This window comes from Brachyistius frenatus, unplaced genomic scaffold, assembly GCF_029030835.1.
Source record: "Brachyistius frenatus isolate BFR_SWC_R1_liver_20210118 unplaced genomic scaffold, ASM2903083v1 Contig_273, whole genome shotgun sequence".
In the NCBI taxonomy this organism is placed as follows: Eukaryota; Metazoa; Chordata; class Actinopteri; family Embiotocidae; genus Brachyistius; species Brachyistius frenatus.
In genome coordinates, this window is record NW_027210872.1 from 438,611 (window position 1) to 462,068 (window position 23,458).

Genomic DNA, 23,458 nt, shown 5'->3' on the forward strand with positions numbered 1-23,458 from the left:
GGGGTCAGATGGTTGTTTCCCTTTCAGCAAACAAAACAACTGTTTATTTTTTATATAAATATATATTATAATGTTCTTAACTGTTAATCCAACAGAAACAAGAGTTTTTAATAGTTAAGTTACTCTTTTATTTGACATCGTACTCTCGATGTTCTTTTGTGTCCATCTATTTTTATTTATTCACAAAACTCTTTTTACTGAATATAAACAAGTATTTCTGCAAGATTTATATTAAAACGTCGTTAATACATTATTTTAGTTTTATTCTTATTGACATATTGGGTTTGTATCGATTCTATGGTTTATAAGTTTTGCTTTTAAGAGAATAAATAAATGTCCAAATGACAATGGTGGTTGATTTTCCACCTCGTGGATCTTTAAAAGTCTTTAAATTAGATTTTTGAAATTGAAAGCAGTAAAATATCTTAAAAAATATTATTTTCAATCTTAAAGTAATATTTTAGCTTAATTATTTCTTTATAACTTGTTTTACATATTTGTATTGTTCTCCTTCAGGATTTCAACCAAACTGCATATTTAGCTGCTAATTAGTCCAGTAAGGTTTTATATGAGGAGAATATGTAGATTATTGTTTCAGGTATTGACACAAAACAGAGTTTCTTGTATCAAACATTTTAATTATTATATTTAATGTGTGGAAACATTGTTGTTGTTCATTTAAAACATCCTGATTTCTATTCATTCTGTTGAGAAAAAGGTTTTAAATTTGTTTTGTAGGTTTAAATCAGATTTTTAAAGTGTGCAGACACTAAAATAAAAAATTGGAACGATGCACATATTCATCTGATCTGTTTTAATAATAATCTCAGTTTTACCTGCTGAAACTCAAGAATAAAACATTGAAACCTTTATTTTATTGAGAGAAACTAAATGATATTTGACAGCAGAGAGTTTGTTTTTAATATGAATCAGTGTGACTGAGCTGAAGAATAACGGAGCGGTACTGTGATGAGAGGATCTGGAGGAGGGCAGCATCTTCATCCCACCATCCTCTTCCTCAGTGTGTTTCGGTGTGTGTGTGTGTGTGTGTGTGTGTGTGTGTGTGTGTGTGTGTGTGTGTGTGTGTGTGTGTGTGTGTGTGTGTGTGTGTGTGTGTGTGTATGTGTGTGTGTGTGTATGTGTGTGTGTGTGTGTGTGTGTGTGTGTGTGTGTGTGTGTGTGTGTGTGTGTGTGTGTGTGTATGTGTGTGTGTGTGCTTCACTCTGCTGTCGGACTGTTTCTCTCCGGACTCCGACTGAAGGTAGAAAAATAAAAAACACTTTTAACGCCGTGAAAACGCGGTTCCGTCGTCGCGAGTCGTTAAATCTGAAACTTCAGTAGAAACTCGGTAAAAAAAAAGAAGAAGAAAAAAAAAAAAGAGTGTTTGAGTGGAAAATCAAATCGGAGTTGAGCGTCGTGAAGTCGGCTTGAGGAGCAGAAAGAAAAGCGGAGCTGCGTTCAGCTGAACTCAGGTCAGTGTGATGAGATCTATCAGATTCACATGGAGGATTAAAAAGAATTTAAAAAAAAACAGGAGTTAGTTTTTACTGAAGCTTTTTTTAAAAAGGCAGCGATGACGTCATAAATTATTCCAGAAAATAAAACTTTAGGAAATTACGGGAGAAGAGACAGAAAACGCCTTAAAAACCCGCGAATATCTCCTGGATGTGTGATAATAAAACTTTAAAGAGATGAAATTAGATCCTGAAGATGTTAAAGATTTCAGCTGCGTTTTCATCTTTAACCTATAAAACACCTTCACGTGTAAAATCCACATTAGTGTTTGATTTAAAATCCATTTCTCGGCTTTAAAAGTTGTTTTTAAGGATGTTTGATCACAAATGAGCTGATTAGAGACTTTAGAAAAAAGGATTTGAGTGAATTTAAGGGTGAAGTTAGCAGATAAACTGAGTTTATGGATTCTTCAGCTGGTTTGTTCGTGCTGCTGTTTTCCTGTTTTAACTGTAAAAAGGACTAAAAGTATAAAGTTGAGGTTATAAAGAAAAAAAAAAGGATGTTTAGTCACTGAGAAGCTGAGATCAGTTTGCTGTTTGTAGTTTTACTGAAGCTTTGATTCTACAGAAGATCAAAGACGCCAAAAATAACAAAACTGAATTTAATTTAAACTATAATCACTTCTCGTTTGTGCAATTATTGTCGTAACTGAACGAAAAATACGTTAAAATGACATTTTTTCATGTTTTTTTTCTTTCTTTGTTTTGATAGACGTGATTTTTTTTATTCCACATAAAAGTTTACGTGAAGCTACTTCACGGTTTCATTTAAGGTGTTTTACATTTGATTTAGTCCTTTAAAAACAGGACTCTTAATAACCTCTTTGTGTTCTTCATCTCTAAACTGTGAAGTAAACGAATCATTTTAGATTAAAGAGACGTTTCCAGGTTAAAAGGTGTTTTTAAAGCTTCGTCCACTAACGAGCTGATCAGGAACCAGTTGGATGAATCTTCAGCAGGTTATTAACTCCTCCCTGAATTTAAAGAAGATTTCAACCGTTTTGTTTCCCTCTTAAACAACATTTCTAAACGAACAGACTGAGTTTAAAGAGTTGGACGTGTTTGAACGTGTGAGGTGAATCTGAAAGATGTTTCAGAAGCTTCAGTTAAGCTTTTAGTCGACTAAACGTATAAATGTACAGTTTAAGGACTCTTAATCTGCAGCGCAGACATGCAGACTGATTTTAAAGTGTTAATTAGAGACTTTGAAACGTGGCTTCTGTTCTTCGGTCCGACTGCCAGAGGAGATGAAAGCTTTTTAAAGGTTTAAAGGACGTCTTTATCCGACGGTTAACGGTTTTCCTGCGTCTCCCTGCAGGACCATGTCTCCGTCCAGCAGCAGGACTCCCTCCGCCTCCTCTTCAGGGTTTCCACCTGACATGAAGGACTGAGAGTTTGACGACGCGGCGCCCCCTGCTGGACTCCTGCTGCAGCTGCAGGCCATGGCTGAGCCCAGCTACTCCGACCTGATCGCCCAACACTACAACTACACCGGCAAGTTCCGCAAGACGCAGCAGGACTCGGGTCTGAAGGCCGACTCGGTGGTCTTCATCATCGTGTGCTGCTTCATCATCCTGGAGAACATCCTGGTCCTGACCACCATCTGGAGGACCAAGAAGTTCCACAAGCCCATGTATTACTTCATCGGGAACCTGGCGCTGTCCGACCTGCTGGCCGGCGTCGTGTACACCGCCAACATCCTGCTGTCGGGCGCCAACACCTACAAGCTGACGCCCACGCAGTGGTTCTTCCGGGAGGGCAGCATGTTCGTGGCGCTGGCGGCGTCCGTGTTCAGCCTGCTGGCCATCGCCATCGAGCGCCACCTCACCATGCTGAAGATGAAGCTGCACAACAACGGCAACACGTGCCGCGTGTTCCTGCTCATCAGCACGGTGTGGATGATCGCGGCGGTGCTGGGCGGGCTGCCGGTGATGGGCTGGAACTGCATCCAGAGCATGACGCGCTGCTCCACCGTGCTGCCGCTCTACCACAAGACCTACATCCTGTTCTGCACCACCGTCTTCAGCATCATCCTCATGGCCATCGTGGTGCTCTACGCCCGCATCTACGCGCTGGTGCGCGCGCGCAGCCGCAAGCTCGTCTTCCGCAAAGTGTCCAACGGCCGCGGCAACGCCGGCGCCAACAGCAAGAGCTCGGAGAAGTCGATGGCGCTGCTGAAGACCGTCATCATCGTGCTGAGCTGCTTCATCGCCTGCTGGGCGCCGCTCTTCATCCTGCTGCTGCTGGACGTCGCCTGCGAGACGCTCGGCTGCCCGATCCTCTACAAGGCCGAGTGGTTCCTGGCGCTCGCCGTCCTCAACTCCGCCATGAACCCGCTCATCTACACGCTGACCAGCAACGAGATGCGCCGCGCCTTCATCAAGACGCTGCTCTGCTGCACGTCCTGCGTCCGGCCGCGGTCCAAGTTCACGGGGCCCATCGTGGGGGCGGAGTTCAGCCGCAGCAAGTCCGATAACTCCTCCCACCCCAACAAGGAGGAGGCGGAGTACTCGCCGAGGGAGACGACGAGGGAGGCGGTGTCGTCGGGGAACGTCACCTCGTCGTCCTAAACGTCCGGCCGCGACGGAGCGGAGAGGTGAACGAACCTTCGGACCGATCGGCGCTCACGGAGACTTTTAAACGGGTCGAACGGGGACGGCGAGGTCAGAGGACGTCCGCACTCTGTATGCAGCTCACAACCTTCGGTCCGAGCCGGCACGCCACCTGCAGGAGGATCGCACGGTTCACCGCCCGGGGATCGGTCGGGAACCGGGTCAGACCGGAACCTGGAGTCCCTGGAAAAATAAAAACACACCAGACCGGACAGTTAAAGCATCACGAAGGTTCTTTATTGACGCCACGGAGGTCGATTTTACCGAGTAAAAGTTCTGAGCTTCATAGAAAGTGTTTATTGATCCTCGTAGAAGAGTCCGACTCTAAACTCACCCTCTAAGAACAACTAGAACGAGTAGCGCTTAAAACACACGGCTGGCCAATATTTAAGAAATGCAGATTAATTCGTGGTTTTCTTTCCCTCCACTTTCCTTTAAAAAAAAAATTAAAAAATTCACCCACACGTGAATTCAGAGTTCAGCTGCTCGACGTCCGGAGTTAAAAACATGAACTCTGAATTCATGGATTCTTTGATGTGACATTTTTTTTGTAAAAAAAAAGTTAACTGTGTAAAAGTTGTAGAAGCTGTCGGTCAGAATGTATTTTCTACTTCCTGTTTGTGTTGTTGTCCGTAGCGACGTCAGTGTAGTCGAATTAATTTATATTTGATCGCAAGAAGAGAAAAAAAAAACAATTTTGTTTGTCAGAAGAATGAAAAGATGTCTTTTTTTTTGTTCTTTGCGGGTTTGTTCAGAATCTACGGAAGCCCAATCCGACCAAAAATAAATCCACAGGCAAAATTAATACATGCGAAACAAGTACAATTTTAAAAACCAAAAATATTAAATCTATATTGTTTCTCAAAAGTGAAAGTTTATTCTTGAAGGTGGACGAAGCCGTCATGAAAAACAATCTTCCCGTGAGGTCTGTTTAGTAACTCTACTGGAGCTTTTGATCCCGTCACATGATCTTCATCAGCAGTCGACGCGGATCAGAAAAAAAAAGAAGAAAATTTTAACTCCGAAACCTCAAAGAGAAATTTCACATTTTAAGCGTCATCGTCGTGATATTTAATATTTTGGCACGATTGGGTTTCCGTAGAGATTTGGATTCTGTCACCATGGTTACCAGTCCCTTCTCAACTTCCTCTCATCCTCTATCGGGAGCTGATCGATTAATCAATTAATTCCTTGTTACGGTCCAGCCTGAACTCCGTCTGCACTGTTTAACTCTCAATGTTTGTTTGTTTGTTTGTTTGTTTGTTTGTTTGTTTCGTAGCACTTAATAAAGACAGAAATAGAAACACAGTTTGTGTTTGAAAGAATCTGAAAAGCTGCAAAAGAAAAAAATCAGGCAACTCATAACAACAGATGTCACAATTAAAATTTTAAAAGAAGTTCAAATATTAAACAGTAAAAAACAGCAATTTGCTTTTAAAGGAAATTCACACGTTTCACAGCTGAAACATTTAAAGAAGTTTTAGTGTTTAAACGATGAATTTTTGTGCTGTAATAAAAGCAATGAAGTCTAAATAACTTAAAAAGTAAACATTACTTCAAAAAAAAATTAAATAAAAAGACCAAAAGTAAGACATTAAAGTCAACATTTTTAGATATCAAAGAAGAAATTTGTACGTGAAGCTAAAGCGTCCAAAAATAAACTGAAGTGGAAATTAAAAATAAATGACAAATTTCATGTTTTCATCAAGTTTTGCTATTTTAAGCTTTTAGCAACAAATCTTTAAAAACAATTTTTTTTTGTGTCCACGATTATTTTTTTTAACCATTTATTTTTGAATTTTTGCTCCATATTGTCACTATTCATCTACTTTTAGTATTTTTAAAGAATGTATTCATTAATTTTTACTTTCTTACGTCCAATAACTGCAGCCGACAATTTTAACGATTTATTCACTTATTTTCGTTAATTTTTTTGCATTAATAGACAACTTTTTAAAACTAGCTACGACTGTTTCACCAAACTTTCCATTTACTCAAAACTTTTAGCAACAGAAACCAAGTTTTTTTATTCACCATCACCTTGACGTCCATTTTAACGACGTATCAGCCGACTCGGTTTATTCCAGCTGACGTCTCGTTCGCTCCCGTTAATGAAGTCAAGACGTTTAAATCAGGTCGTAATTTCTATTTTCGCGTGACGGTTCGAAGGCGATCGGTCACGGAGCTCTCAGCTTGTGTCTCACCTCTCTGTGTCCTTAATTAGATTCATTGATCGTCCCAGCTGCTGACCTCTGACCTCGGAGAGGGGAGGGGGGGCGTCTGTGAGTTCAGGGGGAGACATAAATATAAATAAAAGCTCTTCCTCTGATTGGAGGTTCAGTTCAAGGTCAGCCGACGACCTCGCCTTCTGATCCCAGCTGATCTCAGGTCTGTCGGATTATTTCGTTTTTCTCTTATTGATTAATTTTGGACGCATTTAATTAATCAAACTGAACGTAAACACAGAGCGCTGGTTAAAAACTAATATTCATAATTACAGTTATTAATAATTAACAATTACAAAGTACTTTACAAATACATTAAATTAATGTTAAATAATTTATAAAAGTATTTTATTGTTCTCTTTATTATTGGAAGTGTTAAAATTTGTAAAAATCATAATGTTGCTCTTATTTAATTTTTGGGGTAAATTTAACACGTAACTATTTACTTTATGTTTGCTTGTTTTCTTTGTTAACAAAAACTGGTTAAAAATTAGGTTTAAAAGTTGAATTGAATGATAAATAGTAAAACAGGAAAACAGGCGCAGTAAATATGATCACATCCATCAAAGTCGGGGCCAGAACGAAGGGGGCGGGGTCACAGTGGAGGGGGCGGGGTCAGAGTGGAGGGGGCGGGGTCACAGCGGGCCTGAAAATTGGACAATGAAAAAGACTCGAATTTAAACAAATAAAAACGTGTCACGTGATCATCAGAGCAGAAGGAAGGACAGCATCCTCAGAGGAGGTAAGAAGGAGGAGTGTGGATGTGCCGCCTCCCTGTGGTCACATCACGACACTGCAGCTCCAGCACACACTCGACCACTACCAGGAACAGCACACAGTTGTTCGTTGCTCTGGAAGCACAGAAAATTAAAGAAAGAAGAAATACATGAAAATATTAAAGGGAAAGTTTGAACAGAAAAGTGCAAACAAACACAAAAACGCACTGCTAAATCTTTTATTTATACACTTTGTAAATGCTGCGATCAGGACAACAGACAACCAGTGTAAATTACCGACGATAATAAATACAAATAACAAGGAAATATTAATGTTAAAATAAATTCTGTTAATTTTAAATTAATTCTGTTTAAAATATGAAGATTTTTATTACCAGACTTTCCCAAAAAACTACTGAGTGAACTCAATAAATTAAGATTTTAAAGAAACAGGAAGCATGTGTAAATAATAATAACAATAGTTTGTGTTGTACTTTATACGTCTTATCTTTTATTATTATTTTGTTGTTTCTGATTGCATACGTGGGAAAATAAATACAAATAAACTTGAATTAAAATCAGTTTGACTAATAAATACATATGAAATATGAAAGGGATTGCTTAAAACTCACTTTTAATTTAATATTTTAGGTATAATATTTAATACCCGTGATGACGTTGAACGCAGTACTTTTACTTGTAGTATTTGTAGAGTTCCTACTTTCTACTGAAGTATTCTACTTTGCCAGAATCCCAGCGCCACCGTGACCTCTCCTGACTGAGGCATGCTGGGAAGTGTAGTCTCCAGAGCCGCCTTGAAGCCGCGCGCCTGCTCGCCGCGAACTACATTTCCCGTCATGCCGCGCGAGTTTTCTTCCTCCTCTCCTTCCTTCTGCAGCCTCTCGGCCCTTCTGCCGTGAAAAGGGAAGATGAGAAGCCGCGGCGGCCCGCCGACACCGAACCGAGCCTCTCTTCCAGCGGAATGGCGGCAGAGCGGCTGCTGACGGACCGGAGCCCGAGCTCAGCTGCCCTCCCGCGGCCTTGAACGCGACACGACCGCCGCTGGAGCCGCGGAGCCCCCGGAGCCTGGAGGAGCGGCGGGTGGAGCTGCAGCCCCGCCGGGCCGAGCCGAGCCGAGCCGGTTTCTGCGTCCAGCCGAACCGAGCCGAGCCGCCACATCCCCGTCCCCGCTGACGATGCTCAACGAGCTGCGGGACTGAACAGCACCGCACCCTGAAACCGGACCCGACACCCTCCCCCCCGCCCTCCTTCAGGTGAGTCTCCCTGCACACCTGGAGGTTCACCTGGTCTCCTGAGGCGGGCTCACGTCATAGTTAGAGGTAGCCCGGTTCGGTTCTGGTCCCGAGTCCTGCTGTCAGGCTCAAACAGCTGTTTCACCCAAACATGTGAGCTGTCAGGTCCAGAGTGATGATCCGGTTCGTCCAATCAGCTGCAACCTGGACGTCCGAGATCCTCCTCGATGTTCAGTAGGCGGGGCGGGTCACTGAAGGGGCAGGTCAGAGGTCAAAGGTCGGGGGGGGGGGGGGCTCAGTTTAAGGGTTTACAAACCGGTTTTAATTATTTGAGTTTCACAACCAGAGATATCAAAGAGATTAAAGGGTCTGCTATCAGCTGCACGTCTGTGGCCCCGCCCCCCACTCAGTGACGTCACTGCAGGTGTTTTTAACCTTTGTTGACTGGTATTAGCACACCTGCTGTGACATCGTTAAGCCCCGCCTCCCTCAAAATACTTTGATTTCAAAGTTTTTTAAGTTCCTTGTAAAGTGGTTTAGAGACTCTGGTAGGTCCTGGTCCGGTCCTGGTCCCGGTCCTGACCCGATCCTGGCCCGGTCCTGGTCCTGATCCAGTCCTGATCCAGTCATGGTCCCGGTCCTGATCCCGGTCCAGGTCCAGGTCCGGTCTCAGCCCCGGTCTCGGTCCAGGTCCGGTCCCGGTCCGGTTCTGATGTGTTGCTGTCGTTGCAGTGTCCCTGCAGGCCGCAGCATGGAGCGCTCCGGCAGCATCCAGCTCGACATCCCGGACTTCAGCAACTCGGTTCTGTCCCACCTGAACCAGCTGCGGGTTCAAGGCCGCCTCTGCGACATCGTGGTCAACGTCCAGGGTCAGAGCTTCCGGGCACACAAAGTGGTCCTCGCCGCCAGCTCGCCGTACTTCCGGGACCACATGTCTCTGAGCCAGATGAGCACCGTGTCGCTGACGGTGATCCGAAACCCGTCGGTGTTCGAGCAGCTGCTGTCCTTCTGCTACACCGGCCGGCTCTGCCTGCAGCTCGCCGACATCATCAGCTACCTGACCGCCGCCAGCTTCCTGCAGATGCAGCACATCATCGACCGCTGCACGCAGATCCTGGAGGGCATCCACCTGAAGATCAGCCTGGCCGACCTGGACGAGGAGTCCAGGGAGGAGGAGGAGGAGGAGGCGCGGGGCTCCCGGGGCGGCCGGACCCTGGAGGCGGTGGCGCGAGGGGCGGGACACCACGGCGGCCTGCGGATCCTCGGCCCGCGGGGAGGAGCCGAGGCGTTCGAGGCGGTCAGCCCGGCGGAGGAGCCGCTCAGCCCGCCGCCGCCGGTGGAGCGCAGCGGGCTGGAGGCCGGCGCCGCCAGCAGCAGCGGCCGGGCCGGCAAAGAGCCGATCCTCCGCATCAACCGGGCCGGTCAGTGGTACGTGGAGACGAGCAGCGACCCGGAACGCACCGGCAGCGCCGAGGAGGGCAGCGGTGTGGACGGAGTCCGGATCAAAACGGAGAGGATGGAGGAGTGGATCGGAGCGGGGGAGCACCATGAGGAGGGGGGTCCGGTAGAGGAGGGCGCCACCGTGATGATCGACACGTCGGGACGCAGCACGCTGGTGACGGGGCCGGTGGGACCGCTCGGGACCCGCAGCGTCCAACCGTCCTCCAGCTTCAGTGAGACAGACAGGTGAGTCGCCGTGAGGCCACGCCCCCCCCACGTGTCACCGCCCGGCCCGTAAGACGCCTGACGATGTGCGTTCACGTGTGTTCAGGTTCAGTCCCACCGGCAGCGTGGTCGTCCTCGCCGAGCGGCACCGAGCGAAGAGCGAGTCGCCCAGTAGGGCGGACGAGCTGCGGCAGCCGAACTCACAGGTACGAAGTCCAAAGTCCGGAAACGAACCGGCCGAGAAAAGACGGGTTTTCATGAGAAAACAATAAAATGTTGGATCTCGTGACGAGATGGACGATATAGAGTTTAAACTTAAACCCAACAACACCCTCAAAGATGAAGCGCTTTCTAACAAGTTGCTCCTGAATATTCAGACCTTGAAGACCCGTACGGTCCCACTGGAACCTCCGAAGGTACTTTTAAGGTACTGAATCATCAAACTCCTTCAACAACAACCAGGAGTTCCTAAAGTGCCCGATAAGCTTTTCGATAACGGAAAGAACCTCTTAAAGGACGCGAGAACGGCTTTGTAGACCCTCTAGTGATTATTGGAACATGAAAGACTTCGTTCAACCACCTAAAACCAAAGAACCGATAGAAGCTCGTCAGTAACCGCTAGAACACCTTGAAGCTTCTCAATAACCCTGAAAAACCTCTTAAAAAGCTCATCGAACTCTCAATGTACGTTAAAACTCGAGAACTTTCCTCGGTCGGCAGCGTAATCCTTGAGTAGTTGTCCCGGTCTGGTTCCGTGTTAACGTTTGTTTGTACCCGTCAGGCGGAGGAGCACGCGACGTTCGATATGGGCGGCTACGAGGACTACCTGAGGGAGCAGGTGGGCGACCGCTGGTTCCGCTACAACCCTCGGCTCACCTGCATCTACTGCTGCAAGTCCTTCAACCAGAAGGGCAGTCTGGACCGCCACATGCGGCTGCACATGGGCATCACGCCGTTCGTGTGCCGGATCTGCGGTAAGAAGTACACGCGCAAGGACCAGCTGGAGTACCACATCCGCAAGCACACCGGCAACAAGCCCTTCCACTGCCACGTCTGTGGCAAGAGCTTCCCCTTCCAGGCCATCCTCAACCAGCACTTCCGCAAGAACCACCCGGGCTGCACCCCGCAGGAGGCCCACAGCGCCTCCCCAGAGACCACCACCGCCTCCGTCACGTCCAGGGGCGGCCCTAGCGACGAGGCCTCCCCCAGCCAGGAGGAGCCCGAAGGCGGAGGAGGCGGCGGGAGCAGCAGCGGCGGAGGCCAGTACGGAGACGGTCCCCAAGCCTCGGTTTCCACCACCGGGCCCGACTGATCTAAACGGGGACGGAGGAGGGTGGAGTCGAGGTCAGGGAGCGTTGGGCGACAGCGGTAGGGGGGCCCGGTCCGATTCCTGTTGCACCTGAAGCCGGCGGGACGCCGAAACCCCGCCGAGGTCGAAGGGACGCCTCGGAGTCCGAACTGAGATTTTTTTCCGCTTTAAACCGCATCTACCTTCACAAACCAAACCGAACAGATTAAGCTAAAAAATGAAGAAATGCCACACACTCCAACAACCTCATCACCACTCGGCCCAGTGGTCCTCGTTCGCCTGCGTCCACTTTATGTTACAGATTTCTACTTTTATATTTACAGGTTAACAATGCAGCATCGCAGCAGTCTGTCTGGTGGAGACTTTGCCAAACTACTCAGTGCCAGTTTGACCGTTTAAATCCTTCATATTTGCCTTGAGACAATCCGGAGCGGTCGGGGGGGTTAATACTAATAATGATCCCGCGCGCTCTTCAAGTGCCACAACGGCGTAAAAAAATTAAGATTTAGTTGCACAAAAAAAAGGTTCAATGTGAAAACTACGACTTTTAGAAATCCGGTTCCGGTGCGATCGGAGTTTCTGACGGGTTTTTGGGGCGTCCGTAACATTTCGGGGGTTTTGGATGAAGGTCGCACGCTTCACGGTTTCACACCAGATATCTCGTCGTACCGAGAAAATCACGACTTCCAGTCCTGATCCCACAACTGTTTTATTTTTGAATTCATTGATAGAAATTTGTGTTTTACGACCGCAGGTAAAGATTAGTTTCATTATTGATGAATCTGCAGCGTCGTTTCTTCGTAAGAAGATAAATTGTTTGGTCTAAAATGTGATCAGTCTTTCGAGATGCAACGTCTACGAAAGTTAAAACTAGCAGCGTCAAAATGAACTTAAAAGTTTGACCCAAAACGATATCTGTTTATTGACCATGTCGTTAAACCACTTCATTATAACAACTAATTCTTTCATCGTTTTTAATACCATTGTTCAAGGAATCCCTTGATGTACAAATGTAATCAAACCATTTGTATTTTTTTTTTTTTTTTACTTCATTGATTATTTGATTGTTACAATAGATTGAATTTAATTTTCAGTCTGATCTTAAAATACATTTTCAGACTTAGCGCTTAAAATTTGTTTTGAGTTTAACGTCTGAAGCTGCTTGAAAAGTTTGGCTTCGGTTTGTCTCCGAACTCAACTGCCGAACATATTTGAACATATTACGAAGTGAACTACTTTAGTTTTAGTAGGTGAATTCTAGAGTAACAAATATAAACTGGGTTTCCGTTCAAATGTTGACAAAAGCCAAATATGTGCGTCTCGAAAGATAATTTTTCTGAAGTAAATATTCGTAGTTTTGGTCGACATCAGCAAAACTATTTGATATTTAATAGACCAAACAATTCATCTGAAATATTATCGTTGAGTGAAGCGATAATGAAAATAATCGGTTGCGGTCGTAATCGTAACAAATTTACTTTGAGTTTTGTGTCTTAGTAAATATTGGAAACGGGAGCTGCTCCCGGAGCTTTTGACCGTTTCACATGACCTTCACCGGCCAGAACGACCTTGAAGTGGAGGACTGAGGTCGACGTGTCCGAACGTCTCCTCACCGCTCGGGAAGAAGAACACGAGTTGCGTTTGAAAGCTCCGCGTTCATCTTTCATGGTGCGAGAAAACAAACATCACGGGAAGCGAAGATCTCCGATCGCGCCGGGTCAGTTAATCTGGCCGGAAAACCAGTTTGAATCCTTCAGATTCATGTCGGTTGGAGTATTTTTGTTTCTCGGGGTTCGGTAGATCGGACTGAACCATCTGGCAGCCTGCTGGCCGAGCTAACTCGCAGCAGGATTCAAGAAAAACTAAAACCGGGGCGGCGTCCAGCCTCAGATAAGCTACACAGCTCAGTTACCTCTCATCACTACGCAATACAGCTGCTGCACAGCACAGCGACCACCGGGGGGCGCTCTGATCCACTCAGAGATCTCCGTCAAGTCTTCTCAGATATTTTTATAAACACGCATGTCGTTACCGTTTTATTTTTGTTGTTTTTTGTTTTTCTCGGACACTTTCTTGCTCTGACAATGTGTGCGAGACCGAAGACGGTTTTTCGTTCGAAGAGGACGAGACGGTGTCGAGGACGAGACGGTGTCGAGACCCGATCGGTGACTTCCGTCGCAGTTAATGACGCATTAAATCTGCCGCACTCGACTCCAAACCCCAAACCAAAACGTCCGGTTCATACTTCGTAGATCCGACGCCGTCGGTTACCGCGTAGCCTTCGTCCAATCGTTGCTCTTCGTAATCTCTGTAAAACGTAACAGTTGTTCGACGTCTGCTGGCGTCGATGCGATCGACCGGTCGCAAGATTCAAAGTCCACCGCTAGCGAACGTAAATGCTACCGCAGCGTAGAACTCGCGTACGACGATGAATCAGACAAAAACCTGAAGAACAAGTCGAACACAAACTTCACTTCAGTCTCTGAAAACACAGGAAGAAAGAAGGCCAGTTATGCTAACGTTAGCTTTACTTCAGTGGTTCAAAGATGAGAAAAAGACGTGAAAAGAAACCGATGTTTCCTGATCTGTGAACAAATCGTACTCGACTGAGCCGCGGACGCTGGTTTCATCACGTTTAGCATTCATTTCTCTGAGCAGAGAAAGAGAACCGATGTTAGCTTTTATTTGAACTACTTTTTACTTATTCATTGTGCACGAATTTTACTTTAAACTTGAATTAGTATATTCAGTTCTACGCCATCGATCTCTTGCTAATGGACCTATTGTTATAATAATAATAATAATAATATATTTAATGAACTTTATTTGTACAGCAGCTCAAAGTGCTTCATAGCGAGATAATTACATGAAAAAAAGATATAAAAAGAATATTTAAAACTATATAAAAGAAATGCGTAATGCATGAAATTAAACACAGTTACAAAATATATATTGTTTGGAGATAGTTAGCTAACATTACTTAACTAGAGATCATTAGAAATATTTTAATTGACACAGCTAACATTGTTTTTTAGCTTTCTAAAACTAATATTTGTTGCCTGATAGAAACTCATTCTGCAATAAAACAGCTGTTGATTGTAAGCTAGATGTTGATGTTGATCTTTTTAACATCAGATGAGAAAATAGGAAGTGAGCTGAACTAAACTAAACCTGAGTGAGCTGAACTAAACTAAACCTGAGTGAGCTGAACTAAACTAAACCTGAGTGAGCTGAACTAAACTAAACCTGAGTACGCTGCTCAGAAGAGTTTGTAAAATCAGTTAATTCCACGTTATCACGTCTTAAAGTAAATTTAGATTTCAGACACTAGACGGTCGTTACAGCAGATAAATTTACACACAATCACAATTCAGGAATTTTAATTAAAATGGTGAAGTACAAATATATAAACACATTATATGTTGAAGTATCTGCGGGTACTTCCTGGTGTCCAGAGTGCGGTTAGTCGTAGTGCATCATTGACCACCGACGGCTCCGATCCGGGTCGACGCCGACCGACAGGACCGGGAGCCCAGAACCTGTCAGACCAGATGGATGTAGAGGTCAGGCCGTGGAGCTGGACTTAACAAAACCCAGCTCACGAAGCAGGTCGGACTAACCTGGCAACCAAAGGTAAATAAAAGAGGGCGTGGCCACGTGGGGGGGAGGGGCCGTCCCCGAACACGCCAAAACAACTACAAGCACTTACAAACCAGAGAAAAGAGAAAAGGTTGGAACCTTTTTTTATATACAAACAGAACAATCTACACGTGTTATCAGACAAACGTATTTAAACTACTAAGATATTTTTTTTTGCATATGAATATTGTCAACGAAGTCGGAGTTGATTCAGATGTACGTTACGGTCGGCAGGTAGCGCACCGATCGGCTGTTACTGTTTTTTCTACGGAGCTGTGAATCGTATTCTCGGTGGACGGTAACGTGGTTTTTTTTATGCAAGTGAAGCCGGCGGCTACGACTCGAGATTTCCTCCCAGACCGCCGCCGCCGCGCTCACACTTCAGGCTAAAACCAGGATCTATCAGGTATACAAGACTCTTCTTCTTTGAATTCAGTGAATCGGATGTTTACCGATCCCTTCGTAGCAGAACGCCAACGGCTAAACCTCAAACAAAACTCACCTGTAAATAAACACATGAAAGCAGCAGGTAAGAAAAATCCCTGTGAGTCACTGCAGAGGGCGACAAACACACACACACACACACACACACACACACACACACACACACACACACACACACACACACACACACACACACACACACACACACACACACACACACACACACACACACAGACACACACACACAGACACACACAGACACACACACACAGACACACACACACACAGACACACACAGACACACACAGACACACACACACACACACACACACACACACACACACACACACACACACACACACACACACACACACACACACACACACACACACACACACACACACACACACACACACACACACACACACACACACACACACACACACACACACACACACACACACACACACACACACACACACACACACACACACACACACACACACACACACACACACACACACACAGACACACACACACACACACACACAGACACACACACACACACACACAGACACACACACACACACACACACACACACACACACACACACACACACACACACACACACACACAGACACACACACACACACACACACACACACACACACACAGACACACACACACACACACACACACACACACACAGACACACACACACAGACACACACACACACACACACACACACACACACACACACACACACACACACACACACACACACACACACACACACACACACACAGACACACACACAGACACACACACACACACAGACACACACACAGACAGCAGGGCTGGGCACTATGTTAAAGTAGTTCTTCTAATAACCTCCAGACTTCTTCCTCCAGGTTTCTGTTTCCATCTTGTGGGTTTTAATGTAATTTTCCTGAATCACGACGACCTCGTTGTTTTATTTCACACAAAGTGTTCGGTTGTTTTTACGTTTTAACGTGTCGGGACTGAAAAAGGATTTTTTTTTTTTTCAGACATTTCGACAAAAAAAAAATCCAAACTTTTTACGCAAACATCTAAATTTGAACACGCCGACTTCAGCTGAAAATATTTAATAGTGTCGGGATTTATTTTGGACATTATCAGTTTTAAAAAGCTTTTATTATATTATTACAGTGACGGCTGCTGCTTAATTAAGAACATTTTAATTTGCAACTGCTAACTTTAAAGTTGCGTTCGTCTTTTGTAAAATTAGTTGACTTTTTTTATAATACGTACGTTGATGAGCGCTCGTCGAGTCGACGCTACACAGAGACGCTCAGTCAATCAAAAGGTAATTTAATGTTTTTATAGTTTATTTTGCATCATTTCAAAAACCTCCCAGTTCACATGACGACGAAGGTCACGCGTGTTGATCACGTGACTGAAACGACTCTTTCACGCTAGTTGAACTGAGTTATATCACGAGCTAGCGTGCGTTTCGTTAGCTACGCGGCGCTCACGTTCTCCATGAGAACGACGGGATGAAAACGTGTAAATCTGGTTTCTTAACGTTCCTGATTTAACGAGGCGACGTTGGGATTCTACGTAAACCCGACGCAACGAGCTCCTGGTATCCGATCGTTACCAAGTGTCAAACATATTCATTAATAATTGTCTACAGAAGTTGGCAGTTGCGAGAATTAAATTGTAGTTTGCTAAATTTAATTAACATAAAAAAGGACTTAAAGAAATTCATATAAATCCTGTTAATTTTATGGAGAATAAATGATGCTCTGTGGTTTAAGGACAGTTGGTTGACCAACCAAATAAACGAGTCGGTTTGACATGTTGCCCAGCTCAACACCGCTGACCCAACACCGAGTCATCAACAACACCGAGTCATCAACAACACCGAGTCATCAACATCAACAACACCGAGTCATCAACAACACCGAGTCATCAACAACACCGAGTCATCAACAACACCGAGTCATCAACATCAACAACACCGAGTCATCAACAACACCGAGTCATCAACAACACCGAGTCATCAACATCAACAACACAGAGTCATCAACAACACAGAGTCATCAACATCAACAACACCGAGTCATCAACAACACCGAGTCATCAACATCAACAACACCGAGTCATCAACAACACCGAGTCATCAACAACACCGAGTCATCAACATCAACAACACCGAGTCATCAACAACACAGAGTCATCAACATCAACAACACCGAGTCATCAACAACACCGAGTCATCAACATCAACAACACCGAGTCATCAACAACACCGAGTCATCAACAACACCGAGTCATCAACATCAACAACACCGAGTCATCAACAACACCGAGTCATCAACATCAACAACACCGAGTCATCAACAACACCGAGTCATCAACACTTCAGACTTCATGTTTTCAGCATTTTAAAAATCCGCCTTCGTTTCTGTGTTTTATATCGTGATGAGTTTCGTTGGCGTTTTTCTTCTCCGCCGCGACGCATCATCGCTTTTCACCAACAACACGTCAAAGCCAGTAAAATCAAGAACAAGCTGCTTTCAGAATAGCCGGTCCGGTTCGGTCCGGCTCGGTCCGGTTCGGTCCAGTTCGGTCCGGCTTGGTCCGGTTCGGTCCGGTTCGGTGGAATACGAAGAAGGAAAAGTCGGATCAGTTCACGAACCTTCGTGGTTTTAAACGTGATCGCAACTTGAATTTTTTTACTGTGAGCTCACATTATAATTAAGCAGGTTTTCTCAGTGTCTACGTTTTTTTTATTTTCTGGTTTTTCGTGAAGAATTATTCGAACCAAATCTTTTTTTTCTGTTTAAAAGGCCATTTTTGTTTTGGGCGGCTTGAAATGATTTGGTTTTTTAAATCTTCTCAGTTATGTTCCCGAGAATCAATCGTTTATTACGTCTATTCAAATTATGATTCTGTTACGAAGTCACGTTGAGATAAACGAGGACTTTCCTGGTCAGCGTTGACATTAACATCCAAGTCCTCATTATGTTTTTCAGACATTTCCAACTCGGAGCTAAAAAGTACGGACCTGCCGGCGAAAGCTAGCAAACGTAGATTTCAGCCAAAAGTCTGTTGAAGGTGATTAAACATCAAAATGTAACTTGGCAGGAAAACAACTTTGTTTAGTCGCCGTTCAAAGTGTTTGTAGTATTACCAACAAAAAGGTAGCTAACGTTTTGTGTCTTCCCATTTGTCCGACGACTTGAACGTAAAAACCGTGGGACTGTTTCACATCAGCTTCTTTTCTCCTGCAGGACATGAACGCAGCAATAATAAGGCTGTTTGTTGTTTACCTTTTTAAGACTTTGTAAAAAAAAAAAAATGTAAAAAAAAATTCGTACACGCGCGTTTCAGACTGAATGTGATCAAATTTGCGAGTTGGACCGTGTTCATAAAGGAGGAACGACGACGTCGTTCATCAAATTCGCAGCTCAAAATCCGACTTTTCCTTTCCAAGTAATTCCTCATTTTCACTTCGCTTCTGTTTTCATCTTCAAACTGTGAAACACAGCCGAACCTCATCATCATCTTCATCCTCATCTTCATCGTGTCTTTGAGTCACTCAGGACTTCCACTTTGTCTCTGATCCAACTCAAGTTTGCTTTACGACGAAACGCCAAACTTTTTTGTTTTTTTGTTTCTTCAGCCTGAAACTTGTCTTTTTTAATTTTTTTTACTTTTTACTTTTTAAAGTGTGAATCTGATGTTGAGTATAAGAATATCCAGTAATATTCACCACAACATGCCTAATTATAAATCAAATCATTTAGATATATTCACTTAATGAGATTACTCTTTACTGTTGATTCCTCAAAGTATATCCTAATATATCGAAGCAGAAAATGAGTCAAAGAAAAAAAAATGGAGTTTAGTAAATTAACTTTTAATACTGTAAAAAAAAAAAAAAGTTTTTTTTGTTTTTTTTAAGAAGGAGGTACTTAAGTTCTGTATTAGACGAACCTGAAAGGTTTTATGTGAAGATCTTTTATGTTGCATGTCTCCTGTTGCTAAAAGATGTTGGTGGAGGGGGGGGGGTGAGGGCAAAGGTCGGTTAGGTTTAGAAAAATGTGAAGACGTTTCTTTCACTATGACCACTAGATCACTCACAGGTCGCATCTCCGTCAAAGGAAATAAAGCACTTTAAGTGTCAAACAGCAGCGACTCGCCCCTTTTTTATTTCTTTTGAATGAATATTCAAATATGATTTCATTGAAGAAATATATGTGGATTTGGCTGTAACACCAGAATATTAAGTTTCATTGAGTGAAAACTAGTTAGCACATGAATGGAGAAGCTAAAACATGAAATAAACCATTAGAAATGGCTAAAAGTGACACGTAAATGTGGTTGCTAAAAGTAATGATGAAATGGTTGGAGGTGTTGTGGTGTTGGAGGGTTTTTATTGGTCGCAGGGGTCGGCCACGCGGCCGGCGAACAGCAGCGTGTTGATGGTCGACTCCCTGATGAGCAGCAGGAACGGCCGGTTGGCCAGAAATATCTCCCGGTTCAGGTTGAGGGAGCGTCCGATGGCCACGACGGCCGTGACGGCCGCCGCCTCGCTGCCCTCCTCGTTCACCTGCAACAAACAAACAAACACAACAACAACAATGAGACAGCTTGGGTTGAGCTCTTTAATTATTTCACAAATGTCCCCAAAAATATATATAAAAAAAAAAATGTAGGTAAATGTTATTAAGAATTTCCAATGTGGTCACAAATTTAAAACAAAAAGGAAATAGGATTTTGTGCAATTTAATTTGATTTATATTCATAAAAGTGGCAAAAAAAATGAAATACGGTGAACGTCAGATAACAAAAATGTACAAAACTGTAAGACTTTTTTGAAAATCAGAAACAAGATGTCGCTAAAATCTGTCATAAATAATAATCAAAATGTTTTAGAAAATGGTCCGAAATTATAATTTTTTTAAATATAAAAAAAATTGTTTAAACATGGCCAAGAATTATTCACAAAATGTATTTTCTTTTAAATCAGAAAAATAAGAAAAAAATAAAAACATTTTAGTAAAATTTTTCTAAAATGCCACAATTTTGTTTTTATTAAGCATTTAAAATATAATGTGAACGAAGACGTGGCCTCTCATTTACAACAAACACATATTTATATGTGCTTTTCCTTTATATTAACTTATTTCAGCTCTTTTTTTCGTGACCTTAATGACACCTGGAACAAACATTGAGCCAATCGGAGCAGCAGTGTGTGATGTCACGTGTCTGACCGACCTCCAGGAAAGCTTTGTGGAAGGCGTCTGAGATGTAGAGAGAATCGCTGCCGTCCTCCAGCATCCCTGAAACAAACAGCGTCCAGCTCATTTATTACATTCTTCTTGTGTTTAATTCCAACTTTAATAAAATCACAAACAGCAAACAACGCGCCAAATCTTTAAACTTTAAAAACTGATGTTTCATTTTTCTGCATCGCTTCGGTCTCGTGATGCCGACGTTCGTCCTCTTTATCGTTTCCATCAAAACGTTGACGTGAATCTTTTTAATCGACCGTAAACTCCATAAATACGAGCTGCAGACTGCAGGACGTCTGAAACAAGCTCAGTTAAAGATATAATGTGGCTGAGAGCCTGGTTTCCTCTAGTCTGGTCCTGGACCGGTCTCTGGTCTAAAGTCTAAAGTCTCCGTTCTCTGGTCTAAAGTCTCTGGTCTAAGGTCTAAAGTCTAAGGTCTAAAGTCTCTGGTCTAAGGTCTCTGGTCTAAAGTCTAAGGTCTAAAGTCTCTGGTATAAAGTCTCTGGTCTAAGGTCTAAAGTCTAAGGTCTAAAGTCTCTGGTATAAAGTCTCTGGTCTAAAGTCTAAGGTCTAAAGTCTCTGGTATAAAGTCTCTGGTCTAAGGTCTCTGGTCTAAAGTCTCTGGTCTAAAGTATCTGGTTTAAAGTCTCTGGTCTAAGGTCTAAAGTCTCTGGTCTAAGGTCTCTGGTCTAAAGTCTCTGGTCTAATGTCTAAGGTCTAAAGTCTCTGGTCTAAGGTCTCTGGTCTAAGGTCTCCGGTCTAAGGTCTCTGGTCTAAAGTCTAAGGTCTAAAGTCTCTGGTCTAAGGTCTCTGGTCTAAAGTCTAAGGTCTAAAGTCTCTCGTATAAAGTCTCTGGTCTAAAGTCTCTGGTCTAAAGTCTCTGATATAAAGTCTCTGGTCTAAGGTCTCTGGTCTAAAGTCTCTAGTCTAAGGTCTCTGGTCTAAAGTCTCTGGTCTAAGGTCTAAGGTCTAAAGTCTCTGGTCTAAAGTCTCTGGTTTAAAGTCTCTGGTCTAAGGTCTCTGGTCTAAGGTCTCTGGTCTAAAGTCTCTGGTCTAAGGTCTGTGGTCTAAGGTCTAAAGTCTCTGGTCTAAAGTCTCTGGTCTAAGGTCTCTGGTCTAAGGTTTAAAGTATCTGGTCTAAGCTCTCTGGTCTATGGTCTAAGGTGTAAGGTCTCTGGTCTATAGTCTCTGGTCTAAGGTCTAAAGTCTCTGGTCTAAGGTCTCTGGTCTAAGGTCTAAAGTCTCTGGTCTATGGTCTAAGGTGTCTGGTTTATGGTCTAAGGTTTAAAGTATCTGGTCTAAGGTCTAAGCTCTCTGGTCTATGGTCTAAGGTGTAAGGTCTCTGGTCTAAGGTCTAAAGTCTCTGGTCTAAGGTCTCTGGTCTATGGTCTCTGGTCTAAGGTCTCTGGTTTATGGTCTAAGGTTTAAAGTATCTGGTCTAAGGTCTAAGCTCTCTGGTCTATGGTCTAAGGTGTAAGGTCTCTGGTCTAAAGTCTCTGGTCTATGGTCTAAAGTCTCCGGTCTCTGGTCTAAAGTCTCTGGTCTAAGGTCTCTGATCTATGATCTAAGGTCTCTGGTATAAAGTCTCTGGTCTAAGGCCTCTGGTCTAAGGTCTCTGGTCTAAAGTCTCTGGTCTAAGGTCTCTGGTCTATTGTCTAAGGTCTCTGGTCTAAAGTCTCTGGTCTAAGGTCTCTGGTCTAAAGTCTCTGGTCTAAAGTCTCTTGTCTAAGGTCTCAGGTCTAAAGTCTCCGGTCTAAGGTCTCTGGTCTATGATCTAAGGTCTCTGGTATAAAGTCTCCGGTCTCTGGTCTAAAGTCTCTGGTCTAAGGTCTCTGGTCTATGATCTAAGGTCTCTGGTATAAAGTCTCTGGTCTAAGGCCTCCGGTCTAAGGTTTCTGGTCTAAAGTCTCTGGTCTAAGGTCTATGGTCTAAGGTCTCTGGTCTAAAGTCTCTGGTCTATGGTCTAAAGTCTCCGGTCTCTGGTCTAAAGTCTCTGGTCTAAGGTCTCTGGTCTATGATCTAAGGTCTCTGGTATAAAGTCTCTGGTCTAAGGCCTCTGGTCTAAGGTCTCTGGTCTAAAGTCTCTGGTCTAAGGTCTCTGGTCTATGGTCTAAGGTCTCTGGTCTAAAGTCTCTGGTCTAAGGTCTCTGGTCTAAAGTCTCTGGTCTAAAGTCTCTTGTCTAAGGTCTCAGGTCTAAAGTCTCCAGTCTAAGGTCTCTGGTCTATGATCTAAGGTCTCTGGTATAAAGTCTCCGGTCTCTGGTCTAAAGTCTCTGGTCTAAGGTCTCTGGTCTATGATCTAAGGTCTCTGGTATAAAGTCTCTGGTCTAAGGCCTCTGGTCTAAGGTCTCTGGTCTAAAGTCTCTGGTCTAAGGTCTCTGGTCTATGGTCTAAAGTCTCTGGTCTAAAGTCTCCGGTCTCTGGTCTAAAGTCTCTGGTCTAAGGTCTCTGGTCTATGATCTAAGGTCTCTGGTATAAAGTCTCTGGTCTAAGGCCTCTGGTCTAAGGTCTCTGGTCTAAAGTCTCTGGTCTATGGTCTAAGGTCTCTGGTCTAAAGTCTCTGGTCTAAGGTCTCTGGTCTAAGGTCTCTGGTCTAAAGTCTCTGGTCTAAAGTCTCTTGTCTAAGGTCTCAGGTCTAAAGTCTCCAGTCTAAGGTCTCTGGTCTAAGGTCTCCGGTCTAAAGTCTCCGGTCTAAGGTCTCTGGTCTAAGGTCTCTGATCTCAGGTGGACCCACCTGGCAGGCTGGCCTTCTCTGCGCTGAAAAGGTCGGTGAGTCCGAGGTTCTGCAGAT

At 44.1% G+C, this 23,458-nt stretch overlaps 3 protein-coding genes and 1 long non-coding RNA gene across 6 annotated transcripts; 3 read left to right on the top strand and 1 right to left on the bottom strand.

Annotated features, from left to right (window-relative positions):
* Window positions 1-1,039: 1,039 nt before the first annotated feature.
* Window positions 1,040-5,434, top strand: s1pr1 (sphingosine-1-phosphate receptor 1). Of its 2 annotated transcripts, none has more exons than XM_069721834.1 (2): window positions 1,040-1,472; window positions 2,833-5,434. In XM_069721834.1, the coding sequence occupies exon 2, from the start codon at window positions 2,957-2,959 to the stop codon at window positions 4,082-4,084; it is 1,128 nt and encodes a 375-aa protein (XP_069577935.1). In that variant the 5' UTR covers window positions 1,040-1,472; window positions 2,833-2,956; the 3' UTR covers window positions 4,085-5,434. The 2 variants fall into 2 exon arrangements, with proteins under 2 accessions (XP_069577935.1, XP_069577937.1); XM_069721836.1 differs by having other exon boundaries at window positions 1,040-1,261.
* Window positions 5,435-7,955: 2,521 nt separating this feature from the next.
* On the top strand, window positions 7,956-13,907 carry zbtb37 (zinc finger and BTB domain containing 37). 2 transcript variants are annotated; one of them, XM_069721833.1, is made up of 4 exons: window positions 7,956-8,345; window positions 9,053-10,006; window positions 10,092-10,191; window positions 10,767-13,907. In XM_069721833.1, the coding sequence occupies exons 2-4, from the start codon at window positions 9,072-9,074 to the stop codon at window positions 11,295-11,297; spliced, it is 1,566 nt and encodes a 521-aa protein (XP_069577934.1). In that variant the 5' UTR covers window positions 7,956-8,345; window positions 9,053-9,071; the 3' UTR covers window positions 11,298-13,907. The 2 variants fall into 2 exon arrangements, with proteins under 2 accessions (XP_069577934.1, XP_069577933.1); XM_069721832.1 differs by having other exon boundaries at window positions 7,956-8,341.
* A 3,208-nt stretch (window positions 13,908-17,115) lies between these two features.
* LOC138634723 (uncharacterized) lies at window positions 17,116-18,951 on the top strand. Its single transcript, XR_011312013.1, has 3 exons — window positions 17,116-17,314; window positions 17,367-17,662; window positions 17,698-18,951. It is a non-coding gene; the product is annotated as an uncharacterized lncRNA (long non-coding RNA).
* Window positions 18,952-19,786: 835 nt separating this feature from the next.
* Window positions 19,787-23,452, bottom strand: serpinc1 (serpin peptidase inhibitor, clade C (antithrombin), member 1). The gene is made up of 3 exons (XM_069721819.1): window positions 23,402-23,452; window positions 20,651-20,715; window positions 19,787-19,982 (listed from the first exon to the last, which is right to left on the bottom strand). Exons 2-3 carry the CDS (start codon window positions 20,711-20,713, stop codon window positions 19,806-19,808), a joined length of 240 nt encoding a protein of 79 aa, XP_069577920.1. The 5' UTR covers window positions 20,714-20,715; window positions 23,402-23,452; the 3' UTR covers window positions 19,787-19,805.
* Window positions 23,453-23,458: the final 6 nt, after the last annotated feature.